This window comes from Nematostella vectensis, chromosome 10 (assembly GCF_932526225.1).
Source record: "Nematostella vectensis chromosome 10, jaNemVect1.1, whole genome shotgun sequence".
In the NCBI taxonomy this organism is placed as follows: domain Eukaryota; kingdom Metazoa; phylum Cnidaria; class Anthozoa; order Actiniaria; family Edwardsiidae; genus Nematostella; species Nematostella vectensis.
This window is the reverse complement of record NC_064043.1, coordinates 9,629,290-9,643,590: the sequence shown is the minus strand read 5'-3', so window position 1 is coordinate 9,643,590 and position 14,301 is coordinate 9,629,290. Positions and strand designations below refer to the sequence as shown.

General features: G+C 46.7%; 1 protein-coding gene across 1 annotated transcript; it reads left to right on the top strand.

The window, feature by feature from the left end:
* Positions 1–5,972: 5,972 nt before the first annotated feature.
* On the top strand, positions 5,973–14,194 carry LOC5502577 (putative methyltransferase NSUN7). Its single transcript, XM_032370849.2, has 8 exons — positions 5,973–6,376; positions 7,142–7,200; positions 8,344–8,841; positions 8,929–9,082; positions 9,674–9,793; positions 10,220–10,675; positions 10,932–11,008; positions 13,271–14,194. The coding sequence occupies exons 1-8, from the start codon at positions 5,995–5,997 to the stop codon at positions 13,643–13,645; spliced, it is 2,121 nt and encodes a 706-aa protein (XP_032226740.2). The 5' UTR covers positions 5,973–5,994; the 3' UTR covers positions 13,646–14,194.
* Positions 14,195–14,301: the final 107 nt, after the last annotated feature.

The window sequence follows — 14,301 nt, the reverse complement described above, 5'->3', positions numbered from 1 at the left end:
TGCGCATACGCGCATGCGTATAACATGGTTGCAGACCGGCCTCAGAAAGACCACCTCGGCACTGCCCGAGCAGGCGGCAACCGCCTGTTGGAGACTGATACACCTGTTGCGATACATTATTGCCGACACGTAATGGCGGCCAAGCGCATGTCCGACGAAGAACTCGATGCGTTCCTTCGTCCCATATACTACGCCAGAGGTGGCTTCCAGGGAGTGACCGCTCTGCATGCCAAACTTCCCAAGGGCTCAGCCTCCATAGATCGAGTGCGCAGGTGGGTAAGCTCGCAGCCCGTCGCGGGCTACACACAGACACCCCCTCCTCCGACTACCTACGCCCACTTCTCGGAGCAGATACCAAACCGTATCAACCAGTCGGACCTGCTATTCTTGCCAACCGACCGCGGGTACAAGTAGCCCTGACTGTCGTTGACGTTGCTTCACGATATAAAGCCGCCCGCCCACTGAGGACTAAGAGCGCGGCCGTCGTCTCCCGCGAACTCGCTGAAATCTATGCAGAGGGACCTCTCACATGGCCTAAAGTCCTCATGGTTGATGACGGCACGGAGTTCAAGGGTGCTACCACAAAGCTCCTAGCAGACCACGGGGTGGAGGTTCGACGGGCTGAGCCAGGGCACCACAGGAGCCAAGCTTTCGCCGAGTCTTTCCATCGCTGGCTGGCACAGCGCCTATTTCGTGCGCAGTACTCGAAGGAGCTTGCATCCGGCGAGACAAACCGCGAGTGGGTTACTGCTTTGCCAATCGTCATCTCAGACATAAACGCAACGAGGACTCGCATGACTGGCTTTGCGCCTAAAGACGCCATAAAGCTGAGGCGCGTGCCTCTCAAAGCCGAAAAGCCTCCCTTAGAGGTCCCCTTAGAGGTTGGAACGGAGGTGTACATCGCCGTAAACTAGGAGGACCTTTAGGACAAGGGCCGAAGGCGAGCGACGGACCCGTGGTGGACAAGCAAGGCATTCCCAATACTAAAGAGGGTCATGGAGCCCGGACAGCCAGTGTTGTTTTACACGGCGTACTCTAAGCACGGCTTCACGCGTTCGCAGTTGCGTAGCGTCACGCCAGCGTGATCAGCGCTCGTGCTTTCTATTGCAGCTAAGGCACGTGAGTCTGACATTCCACTTGTAGTGACCCTGACTGTCGTCTAGCCGGTCGATACTGAAGCATTGGGGATGACTCTTGGCGTACCCCTGAAGCAGAAGCTGAGTGCCACAGACCGTGCACTTCTTTTCCGCGTCAGCAATCATGCCGAGCACGTGGTCTACCGTCAGAACGTGGTGCGGTCCCGTGTACTTTGTGCGACCCTTTTGCCTGTCGTCTATAAGGTATCGCTTGATTCGCGCTATAATGAGCTCTTCACTGGGCGTAGCCTGCAGTCCTGTGGGAACCAAGGCGCCGGGGGTGTTATCGGGGGGGGATCACGCGGACTATCTGGTCGGCGCGCCGCACGCGGGAGATGCCGGTGTATACAGCATTCGTGATCCAGCCCTCTAAGCTGTGGTTCTCCACAGACGTCTTGGAGCCTGGATAGTCTTGCCCTGCACCCGGTGGACTGTCCCCCAGCCCGCGTATTTCCACTCGAGGGGAAGCCCGTTAAGGACCGCGTCGAGAGGAACCTCGACTACCGTGCCTTTGTACGCGTCGACCTTCTCACCCCTTTTGCCTGGCACGGGCATCGGCCGCCCTTGCTTGCGATAACGATGCGCGACGCTAGGATCGGGGTCAAAGCGGATGGTCGCTGGCAATCGGGGGTAGTTTTTCCTGTGGTGCTCTACCAATCGCTGCTGAACAAGGGCCCCCATCTTGTTGGTCGAGCACACCCACATATCGCTTGGGTGGGCCTGCTCGATCGCCGCGTCGAACGCCACCCCATCCCACTCCTCTCGAAACACCTCAAGCTGTTGGGAATCTGGCTGACACCAAATCCGGCCCTTTATGTCGTGGAGCCTGGAGGAGGGCGCGGCAGAGCCGCAGTCGCATGTACTGTACGGCTTTCCGCAGTCTTCACACAGACAGCGGTAGTCGGACTCGAACTAGCGGATGTTCCCTTGTGCCCACTCCTTGAGCATATCGTGAGTCCCCTCTTTATCTCCCCAGGGCGGGACCTGCCTATAGTCGCCACAACACACTACCTGACACGGCCGCGTGGCGAGATACCCTAGGATGGCGCGTAGCACTTTAGTCTGTACCTTACAGCACTCGTCAATGATTATTACTTCTGCGAGACGGTCGAGTTTGTGCCCCAGCTCAGAAGGTCTCCACTCCTCTATCGGCTTCTCCGCTGGTATGCAGAGGTAGTGGTGGTAGGTTTGAGCCTTCACCGCGAGGCGCGGGTTGTTGCGATGGTCGTGGGCGAGGTCGTTCTCGGGGGTGAGCACCACAACGTTGCGGCCACGGGACATGCTCACCGCCCACTCGGTCTTCCCCGATCCTTCTTGGCCGGCTAGATACATCTTTGCAGAGGCTGCGGCCACTAGATCGCACGGCAGACTCGGCGCAGTGCTTGGCTCCCTAGCCAAGCTCCCCGACTTCTTCGGACCCCAAGCCGCTTCGGGTCGCCACTCGTACCCAGGCTTCTTGTGGCGCCACTCTCCATACCTCGGATTTCAGTCGACGAGCTTTACACCTCTGGGCACCGCCTTTGCGTATATGGCATCTGTGCACACTCGGAGGAATCCGCCTCAACATGCGTCGCAACACTATGTTTGTGTACGCCAAGACGAAGGCCCTGATATGGTACCATTGTGAGCGCCGGACACCGTCTTTGTATTGGATCAGATGAGCCCCGTCGGCATGCTCGAAGTTAAGTAAGTGGTCTGTGCCCGCAAGGAGGTTTGTCAGATACGCGGCTTCTTCACGGTCGCGGACTACGATCGAGGACTTGTCGCCATGGCGAGCGCACTTGCCTACGAAACGGACAGCGAGGTCTCGACCCTCAGGGTACTGCGAGCCCCCGCCGCCGGGGCGGCACGCGATGGAGTGGGGGACATTGATGGAGTCCTTTCTGCCGGCGCTATACAACACCTCCCTCGCCGTGGCCATGACGAGGTCACCCGAGTCTAACAGGTCCTTGAGCTCTGGCGTGGTGATCCAGCCCTCGTTTTGCTCCAAGTGCTGCCCCACCCTCCCGGAAGTGTAGGGGTGGCAGGCCTCAGAGAACTCCCACTCGGTCAGCTGAATGGCCCCGGTTAGTTGAAGAACCGCGATACGATACACGTAGGGAAGCCGTATTTCCGCACTTGATCAATGGCGTCCGAGGCGCCGCCGAAGAAACTGTCCTCGCATCCTAGGTACGCCGCACGCATGTCGATTTGCGCATGAGGCTGCGCCCCTAAGTTTTCCTTGCTATTCCACACTTTGGACTCAACCTGCGCCGCTCGCCAGACGTCCCTGTATTTAAGAGGCGTTGGCCTGATGTTCTCTCTTTGGGCCCTCTTCTTGAAGCGATACCCTATTGCACCGCCCATCGAGTGCGTAGCTTCGGTGTACTCTTGGTAGGCTGGGTGGTCATCAGGGAGCCATTGAGGATAATATCCAGTCTCGTCTGTAAACGCCCTGTCGATAGCCCATCCGTCTTGTCCCGATCGGTACAGCTTGCCTTCGTGCGTGACTATAACATGCCCACACAGACAGATCCTCGTGCTTCTGGGGATCGCCCTGTTTATAAAGCGAATGAGCACCTCTCGCACTTTCGCCTCGCGCGTTTTTGTGGCGGCACTGGTAGCGCGAGGCGCTGCCTTCTCCAGACATAACGAACGAGGCTCCCTCTCAGCCTCGAAGTCTAGGCCGTGGACGCTCGCGATCGCAGGTGGTTCAGTCGGAAGCTCCGCCCAGGCGTGGTTATTGTGGCAAGGGATGCGGATTTGTGTGTACCCCCTCTTGTACTTCCCCGAGTCCCACATAACGTTGCCCAGGGCTTTATCTCGAGCTTCTTTTCCATCTCAAAGAGGTCTTCTTTGGTGCATCCCGTAGTGGCCAGCTTCTTGTCATATCGCTCGAGGATCTTGCCTCGTGTCTTGGTTAGACCAAGGGAGCGCGAGGTGCCGCGATTCCTCAAGAAGTCGGCAACATAGCTCACAACACAGTTAGCGAAGGCGTCACTCCCCCCTCGCTCAAACATTGGCCCAGGCTCCCCATTTTGCTAAGGTAAAGGGCGAAGCTCGTATCTCACGTAGACGAGGTACTCTCGCCCTTTCTCCCAAATGCCCGCATCGATGCCTTCCAGGGCGCCGACTGCGATATGGTCCCCTCTTTTGACTAACGACCCACCAATCTTGTGCTCCGAGCGCCCTTCCTCCTCCGTGATCGGCGCCAATGGCTCTGCGGGGGCTTTACCAACGACCGTGAAGAGTCCGTAACGCCGGTCGGGGTCTACCATCTCGAGCACCAGCGGCAGCACTGCGTTTGCCCTCAGAGACTCTCGCTCGTGCGAGACCCACCACACCGAGCCGTCGTCATCAATATCAGGCCCCCGCATAACCGGCTTTAGAGCAATGACACCTGCTCCACCAAGATCTCGTATCTCCTGGTAAACACCGGCGCTTATGTCTTGGCCCCGTAGAGTGGCATCCACGCTCGGGAACCGAAGATGGGCGCCGCCGACGAAGAGGGAATAGTACCCCTTGGGGTCTAAGCCCTCTGGGCCCTCTTGCCGCCGTTCCAGCAGCAATGGGTCGAACTCGCGCCAGACTTCCTCTGGCCGCGAGCTCGCCGACATGAGCGGCTTAAGCAGCTTGTGTTTGACATCGTCGGGGATGTCCTCGTCCAGGATGTTCTGGACCAGCCCTGCCAGTACGGCGGGCGCCTCTTTGCCACGCATGCTATTGAGAACCTCCTCTATGTAAGCGTCCATGTTTGGGCACACCTTGTGCCACCCAGTCTCTACCTGCACGTACCACAACCGGCGGGGCGAGTGTTTGGGTACGCCTTGTGCCACCCAGTCTCTAATTGCCCGTATCACAGCCGGCGGGGCGAGTGTTTGGGTATGCCTGTGCCACCCAGTCTCTAATCGCCCGTATCGCGGGCCGCGATGTCAGACAGGACGAGCGTTTGGGTATGCCTCGTGCCACCTAGTCTCTAATTGCCCGTACCGCGGGCTGCGATGTCAGACAGGACGAGTGCGAACCATCCCCGAGCGCGCCTCTCGACGCCACGCATCCTCTGCCCTTCACGATTCGCTCCGCAGGGGCGGCACAACCGCGTCTCCGACTGAGTCCCTATGCCGCAGATCCTGCACGGCACGGGGAGGGGGCTGCCCTTACGGAGCCTTTGGAGGTGCACCTTGCAGTAGGTGTCCATGCACCTCTGGCCGCACGTGTTTGCGTGGCCGACCTTTGGCCACCCGCAATAATCTTTTCCGCACTTCATCCTTCGAACGCTCGGTATACCACAGGACAGACGGATGTCTAATTGCAAGTCCCCGGGGGTTCGAACTCCATTATTGGAAAAATATAGCTATGATACTTCATAACAGCTTTATTCATTAGAGTGCGTAGTTTGGCGGCCCTCCTCGTTTTCACGGCCCTAGCACAAGGCGCTGGCGTCCCCGACATAGACTAACCAGTCCCCCCCCCCCCCCGATAAACATTAATCATGACACGGAAAATAATGTATTACGCTTTTCCTGGCCCCCAACCTCCATACACTCTGTTGTGGCAGATAAAACTTTCTTTGGCAGACAAGCTAAGACCCCCCTTAACCCTCCCCCTAGATCTGCTACTGTTTAATGGCAGCCGCTTTAGAGGTATATTATAACCTGTCGAGCGACATTCAGGACCAATTTCCGCGCGACAAATTAGGTAAACAAGGTCGTTGTTGTTGCTGTTTTTTGTTTTAATCTATGATGGAATTATGTCCTCTGGCTCGCCTAATACACATTGGTCCGTAAGACGTGAACCGGGTATATTTCTTGAACAACTTCTTGGAAAAGAATTCGCGCGCGCTTGGTCGAGTTTCACGCTGTGACGTCATGTCGCTTGTATGCCCTGGAAACGAACGCGGGAACGCGAGCCAAAGAAAAGAACCAAAGACACGGGGCACCCGTGCAAAACAGCTAGAGAAATGTCCAGAAAACATGATCCTATTCGTGCAAGCAACGCCAAAAAGGCAGCTAGTCATGTAGATACACGAACTACCGTCCAACTTGCAAAATCTGCCAAAGACTCGGGGAAAAGTCAAAGCGAAACGAGCGTTTTCAGACGACCAAGGAAGAGAGTGGATTCATTCAGCCATGCGATTTATGAAGCTGCTTCGAAAATCTTCCTGCATTTAAAAGGGGACGTACCATCTTCACAGTTGCCTGTGTTCGACGATGATTTGGAAAGAAGGAGAGCTTACAGTATGGCATTTGGGGCTAAGAGATGTAAGTTAATATAAAAATCACAGTTGTTTTTATGTTCCAGTAGAATAGAGTGGAAATGTAGTTGTTCATATGTCAACATCGACTACAACAACAGAACGCGTCCTCTGTCAAAAGAACGTTTGGATTGCTGCATGAAATCACTTTTAATTGAAATTTTAAACTCATTTATTATGGGATGATGATTAGGTGGTTTATCTCTGTCATAACGCATTTTCTTTATATTTTAAAATTGAGCAATTGGTTGCATAGAGACCTCGGTATTCATAAAGACAAAATGTGAAAATTATCTTTCAAAAATCTATATATATATGAATAGTAATCGTCTTGATTTCTGACCTTCCTAAATAGCAGCCAATTTGACCGTGTCTTACTGATTCCCACATAGTAAACCGGACGAATATAGTGGTAAGAAATGTTTGTAAACACATCTATGACCGTAGGGTTGGTTTACACGCTAGGAATAACTGTTGGCAGTTTGCATAATAAAACGCACAAAGATACGCTTAATTGTCATTGTTCATGAAACCTTTTTTTAGATCATCCTGCTCCTCTTTTAGTAGTTTTAATTACCAAAGTCTCATTTCTGAAGCAATACATTACAACGTAAAATGACAAAATTTCTTCGTTGCATTTGAGCAACTTCTAAAAATCCCCTTCCCAGCGAAATACAGAGAAAAGAGGCCTCTGCTACGGGGAAACAATCCCCTGACCTGAAAAAGTGCTAAGTTAATTATTGAATATGCTATTGTTTTTTTGTATTTTCAGACGAATTGGTGTTAGAAGATGTGCTTCTCGATAGCTATTTTTTCTCCAGTTTTTTTAAGGTATTTGATTTATTCACTGTTATATAAACATTGTCGGGTTTGTTTACATTTTATGGCAGATTCACTTTGCGTTGTTTATAGCCCGAGGCAAACGGCACTTTAGTTGTAGTCAGTTTATTACAGAGCGTTCGAACATGGTACTAATGTATTCAAATTTGCATTGCGACTTCATATGTGGTTAGATGATGATAGATAGTCGGAAGAATATTTTAGGTGTCTCTAGACATCCGTATTGTTATAAAAAAAATATTATATAGATTTAGGCATCGCCTAAAAGCGGAGCTCCAAATGACCAAATCTTTCCTTTTTTCGTTTAATAATTTAAGAAATGTTAAATATTATTATTATATTTTCTGTTTTTGACAATTTTAACGATTTCACAGAGCCCAACGTGTTATACTCTCCCCCCCCCCCCCCCCCCCACATAACACACACCTAACAAATTTAGCTGTCTTACAATGTTTCGGCGTCAGGGAAGTTTTAACTTTTAGTGAGGTCATGGATGATCTCACCTGACCATCTCATTACACCCCACTTGAAACATACATGACACCAACCGAGTTTGGTTGTCATATGATGTTTCTTTAATGAAATGTAATTTTTTTTATTTTAATGACGTCAGCATATTTTTGCTTCTAATGACGTCATTGATGATGTCACAATCATGTGACTATATTGGTGCACCCCCCTTGACAGCTTCATGACAGTTGTCATATGATGTTTCGTTCATGAGATGGATATTTTTGTTCTTAATGAAATCGGAATAGTTTTGCTTAAAGTGACGTCATTGATGACGTCACAAATCACATTGAGATATGAATGTTTTTGTTTTTCATCACATTTTTTGCTTTTAGTGATGTCATTGATGATGTCCCACAACACGTGACCATATTGTTGCACCCCCCTTTGACACCTACATGACACCTACTGAGTTTGGTTGCCATAGGATGTTTCCTTCGTGAAATATAAATATTTTTTATTTTGATGACGTCATCAAAACTCAAGTCGATGGGTTACCAATATTTGTTACCATATTTTTCTTATATACCACTTTGCGTGGGAGCCCCCCTACAATAATCTTTCTCTTAGGAAAAAATATGATTTTATATTCACATTTTAATTTTGGATTGTGTTTTCTCCAAGATGGAAACTTACCACAAACACAGAGTATATGTGATGCTGTTTGACTACCAGCAAAATGGATTTTTCTTTGGTAATGAGCGAAAGCAAAAGGAAGTCAGTGAAGAGGACATACTTCCTGACATTGCTGAAATCCAGGCCGCACTTGCATCGCACAGGACCAAGCTGCGTGCTGCTCTAGCGAGGTGTAGGATACGTGATTGTGCCATCAGTGTAGAGGCTCTCCTACCCATGGAAGAGCAAGAGAAGATAAAATATGCCGCTGCACAACCTGTCTATGCTAGGGTGAACACTCTCAAGTCAAGCCTGGAAGACGTGATGGCGAGACTCCAGAAGGATGGTTATGTGTTAGAGGAGAAAAGCCCAGACTCTGAGGACCAACTTACAGGGAAAAACTTCATAAGTGATGAACATTTTGATAATCTGTTGGTATTCTCTGCAGAAGCTAAGTTTGATTTACATGGGAATGATTTGACCAATGAAGGTTGCCTAGTTATTCAGGTAAAAACTAAACATTAATCTGTTCCAGTTCTTTGACATTTGAATTCATTTGGATATTATTTGTTACAATTTGATGTGTTATTTCAGGACAAATCAACTGTTATATCAGTTGAGGTTGTGAGATCATTTGTCAATGAGATATCCTCACAGAAAGAGAAGGCCAACATTTTGATTCCTGGAGCAGATATGAAGAAAATGCTTGGAGATGGAGATGACATAATTCAAACTCATGTGGAGTCAGGTACTTGATGTTAATGTTACATATTATGAGCTGATCAGACCCAGTGAAGACTGTCTCTTACACACAACCAGTAAAACCGTGACCACCTTAAATATTTGTGGAATGTTTATTGTCTTCAGACGACTCAGATGCAAATATTTAGACACTGCGACTTGTTTAAAGACATGTTCCTGGTTGACTGTTTAAAAATCTCACAAGTTATTGGTCAGAATAAACATTTCATACTTACTTTTGGTGTTGACAGATTTATAATTGTAACAGGACACAAGAGTGTGCCAAATTCAAACGCAGCACATACAAGTGCTAAGTTTTGATGGGGGGATACAACAATTATAAGAATCAGTTTGGGATCTTGTAAAGTTAAACGAAATCCAAGGATTGGATGGGCGTGGCTGTAATTTTTTTTAATGGTCTAAAAAAGCCTCAGCAAGCACATGGGAAAGCGGTGATGGTCATTCTAAATTGGATTCTTGGTTGGGTGTAGCCACCTCTATCTAGTCAAGGTCCCTAAAGTTAAGGCAATTTGCAAGCAATAACTGACCATTACTGTAATATTGTATTTGTCTTTTACAACTCTAATCCTTGGTTTAGGGAACATAACTGCCTACCTCTCCTCCGTCATACATCCCGACAGAACAGTGTTCACATTTGGTGCCACACCTGACACTAAGGGTCATCTACAAAACAAGATGGAGAAGCTTGGGGCACGGAGTATCCTTTGTTCAGATGGCTTGCACAGCAACTGTTAATTAAGGGGGTAGAATAAGTGTTGTGGGATTGTCCCCCCCTAGGGCGTAGCCAGGGGGTGGCCCCTTTACGTTACGTCTCAGTTGGAAATAAATGTTCTTGAGAAATAACTTTGCCCCCCTCCCCCCCCCAAAAAAAAGAAAAATCCTGCCCTGCACCTCCTTATTACTGTTTGAGAGCTTTATATTGAAAGAAGAAGAATGAAATATGAATTTGCCCTTGCAAAGTGGATCAGAGGCAGTGGGGTATTTGATTGTGTTAAGGAGGTATTTTATAAGAAATGTTTGATGTTGTATGTGATAATACAATACAAAAATATTCTGGAGTAGATGTCTATTAGAAAAGTGCAGAATTTGTAAGATACTTTTTCCTTCCTTTACTATAATAAAGATGTGACTTTTCTAGAAGAACATTTCCTAGATGCCATTCCAAATGATGAACGTTTCCGCAAAGTCAAGATTATTGTTGTGAATGTCCCCTGTTCAAAAACTGGTATTGTTAACCCAGTGGACTTTGTACTACAAGAAGGCGTGTCTGCATCCATCAAGGAGCTAGCACGTGGTGGGCTGGACAATAGCAAAATTAGAGGGCTTGCCTTTCAGCATTTAGGGGTCCTTAAACATGCCATGAGCTTCCCCCTTCTGCAAGGGATTGTATACATCACTAGGTCCATCCATACATGGGAAAATATTGATGTTGTAAAAAAAGCAATGGAAGAAATAAGGGAAGCTGGAGGGAAGTTGGACAGTTACTATGACTTGGCACCAGCACTTCCTAACTTGGCCAAGCACCTGGAAGCAATTGGTGTAAGGCGTAAGGGGGAGGATATCTCTCTCACATCGCAAGGTTAGTGTTGCATAACTTGATTTCTCATGCAGTGACCACCCTTCTTTGTAAGAACACCTTAGTATTTTAAATGTCCCGATAATGGAAGGTTCATACGTCTTCCTCCATATTTTTTTAATGAGGTATTCATGAGGTATTAATGGTAACACATTCAAGAATTCAAAAATAGGCATAAGGTAGAGGCCATGTCTTGTTTGGGATACCTAGTGGGGTAAAAATGGATACATTTACTGACTGCACTTTCTTCTGGTTTTAGAACCTGGTCACAACTATTTGAAGCTTGAGCCATCAGCAGCAATGAATGGTGGTTTTGTTGCTCTCCTTACCAGAAAGGTAAGGGGAGGACTGCCTTATATGGGCTATATGGGGACGTGCCGCTGGACAGGGTATGGTTTTTTACCTCTCTGTCCTGAACAAAGTATACATTTCAGGCCTCTCTGTCCTGAACAAAGTATACATTTCAGGCCTCTCTGTCCTGAACAGGGTTATACATTTCAGGCCTCTCTGTCCTGAACAGGGTATACATTTCAGGCCTTTGTCCTAAACAGGGTATACATTTCAGGCCTCTCTGTCCTGAACAGGGTATACATTTCAGGCATCTCTGCCCTTAACAGGGTATACATTCCAGGCCTCTCTGTCCTGAACAGGGTATACATTCCAGGCCTCTCTGTCCTTAACAGGGTATACATTTCAGGCCTCTCTGTCCTAAACAGGGTATACATTCCAGGCCTCTCTGTCCTTAACAGGGTATACATTCCAGGCCTCTCTGTCCTTAACAGGGTATACATTCCAGGCCTCTCTGTCCTTAACAGGGTATATATTTCAGGCCTCTTCGCCTGAACAGGGTACATAATTTTAAGCAAGGCTGTCCTTAACAGGGTACCGATTTGGTTGACTTGCTAAAACTCGTAACTGCTGATCCCGCTGCCAATCTGATTGCCTTGCTTGCTCTCACGTGCTAACAGGGTCCTAAAATGTTTTTGTTTTTTTCAGAATTTTTGTCCTAAACACGGTCAGATTTCAAAACCCCCAATTGCACCCCTATACCCGGACATAGGCTGAGTCCCCCCCCTAGGCCTATTATGCTTTTTTTTAAAACTAGAACAACGCTGGAGCTCTGCCCTCTACCTCTTAATGCTCTAATCAACTTTAATTCAACATGTACTTAATGGGCCAATTTTTCTTGATTTCCCCTGGAGGCTTTAGTTTCGTCACTCAAATGTAACCCCATTATTTTCCTAGCAGAATTCACATATCACGACATTAATTAAAGCAGTCCATGTGGCTGAAAACATGGCCAGTGAAATGTCAAATTAAAAGTAGGTACAGAAATGTCAACAGCTTATTATATCAAGCAGCCAGAAGAATTCATTGTTTCCCTTTTTTCATTCAGCCCATTTTTTTATGTGCGTAGGTTGGATATTTTAATATGTAAATTCTATTGACGTACAAGGGAAAGATTATTAATTAACGTGTATTGAATGGTAGATGCTTATCCCACATAATCCTGAAAACGAGTAACGCGCAGTCTAACGATTAAATGTTCAGACCAGCGATTAAGCTCATATAAGTGTTGATAATCACATTTCTGACGTTATAAACTCCAGATGTTATTGATAAAAGGCTTTGAACAATGCTAACGTTGTTATGAATATTTTACCAGTTTTACTATTTTACCTCGCATTTTCGTCATCTCCTCTTACGTTTTATTTCCTCCTATGTTGGTGGATTTTTTTTTGCTATAAAAAGTAAAGAAAAATATTCTTCATCTCACTTTGTTTTGCTGCTTTGCACATTTTTTTTCTAAAATTGCAGAAAAAAAGCGGTTGTAATTGACATAATTTAAATTTCTTCATTGAATATGAAGCACACAAAAGTAAAAAAAAATGAAGCAAACAAAAACCTTGAACTATACGAGTTACGAGTTTGTTGATAAATTGAAAGCATGTTTTTACTTCCCCTATAAAAACAAATTGAGAAATAAAATATTTACATCAAACTAAGTGCTTCAGATGGGTATCAGACTGATCAAAATGCAAAGATCAAATCACTAAGTATACACCATTTCAGTAGAGATTACCTTGGGGGTAGAGTGCTCATCAAGTACCTCAAGTATTATCATGCCCTGAATCTAAGAAAATCTTGAAAATCTAAGAAAATCCCTTTGTAACCAATCCCTATTTCGACAGCCCCTTCCTCCACGGTAACGCCTCTTTATTTCACCGATAATTTGATTTTTGGACAACAGTCGTTGAAATAGATTTAAATAATATTTAATCGGAGACATCAACAATCTGCTGGCTGGTAAAAAAAAGTGTGTATATTTCTTTGTATATATATACTAAACCAAGATAAAAAAAATAAATAAAACAAATAGAATAATAATGACATTGCTAATGGCATAACTAAACGAAAATAAGAAAATAACAACAAAAAATATAGCAGTAGATGATGTGAAATATAGTAGTGGTAAGGCTGGCGAGGGGCGGAACGTCTGTCCTTTTTTTAAGTCCACTTGCAGTGGGAGGGTCTCCACCTCAAGCACAAAAATTCCCCCGCCACAGCATGCTTAGATGGCATTTATTTGTATTGTAGAAACCGGTGGAGTCGCCTGCTGACGTGCTGGAGCGTGCTGCAAAGAAAGGACTCATGAAACCCAAAGGCGGCAAAACACCGCGCGCACAAAGTCCAAAATCCAAACGAGTCCCGAGCGCGCAAAGTAAACGCCCCCCAGTCCCTAAACAAGAACTGGAGAAACTCACAATCACCGATACTACGGAACCCGTAGTATCCGATACAGAGCTGGACTCAGCGGTGAAGGGCAAAACTGCTAGCAAAAAGAAGGCTCGACCACACGGATCCGCGGACAGCGTCCCAGTCAAAACCCCGTCCAAGACGAAAGCACAGAAGAAGGCGGAGGAGAGAGCCGAGAAAGAGCACGAGGAACATATGCGTCAGTTCAAGTTTTAGCATCGAAATCGTATTTTTGTAAAAAAAAAAAAAAAAAGAAAAGAAAAGAAAAGAAAGAAAAAGAAAAGAAAAGGGAAAAAAAATTAGGCGTTGTTGGGTTATGGTACCCTGGTTCCAGAGCCTCGGACGTCTCTATTTAGTGGCCTTCGAGTATCAAGCTTGTTGACCACTAAATAGAGAGACGTTCGAGGCTCTGGAACCAGGGTAGGGTTATATTGAAAATGATATTATATTATATTTAGAAACCTATTTATGATTTTTATAGTACTTCGACGCATTTTCCTGTTAATAGTTCGAGATCTAGCAAATAAGTACTTTAAGCATAAGGTTTTTGCTGAAGACAGAAGGTTTCTAGTGCAGCACAGAAAAGGTATTGAGTATGGTATCAGTATGTAAATTTGATTAGGTTCGCTCTATACGCAGGCGTCATTCAGGTGGTGCGTCATGAAATGTTGATTTGAAAATACTAGATAAGATAAATTGATTTGTTAGTGCAGAAATGAACGATTTTATGAGATTGAGATTATATGAATAAATGAATTAGTTTTATGGCTGTCTTGTTGCGCCCAGGCCCAATATTTATCTCTATATAGACTTTGACTGTTTGATCTCGCCCCAAAACTAATCCTTTTCCTTCTCTATTCTGTTGGGTCTAC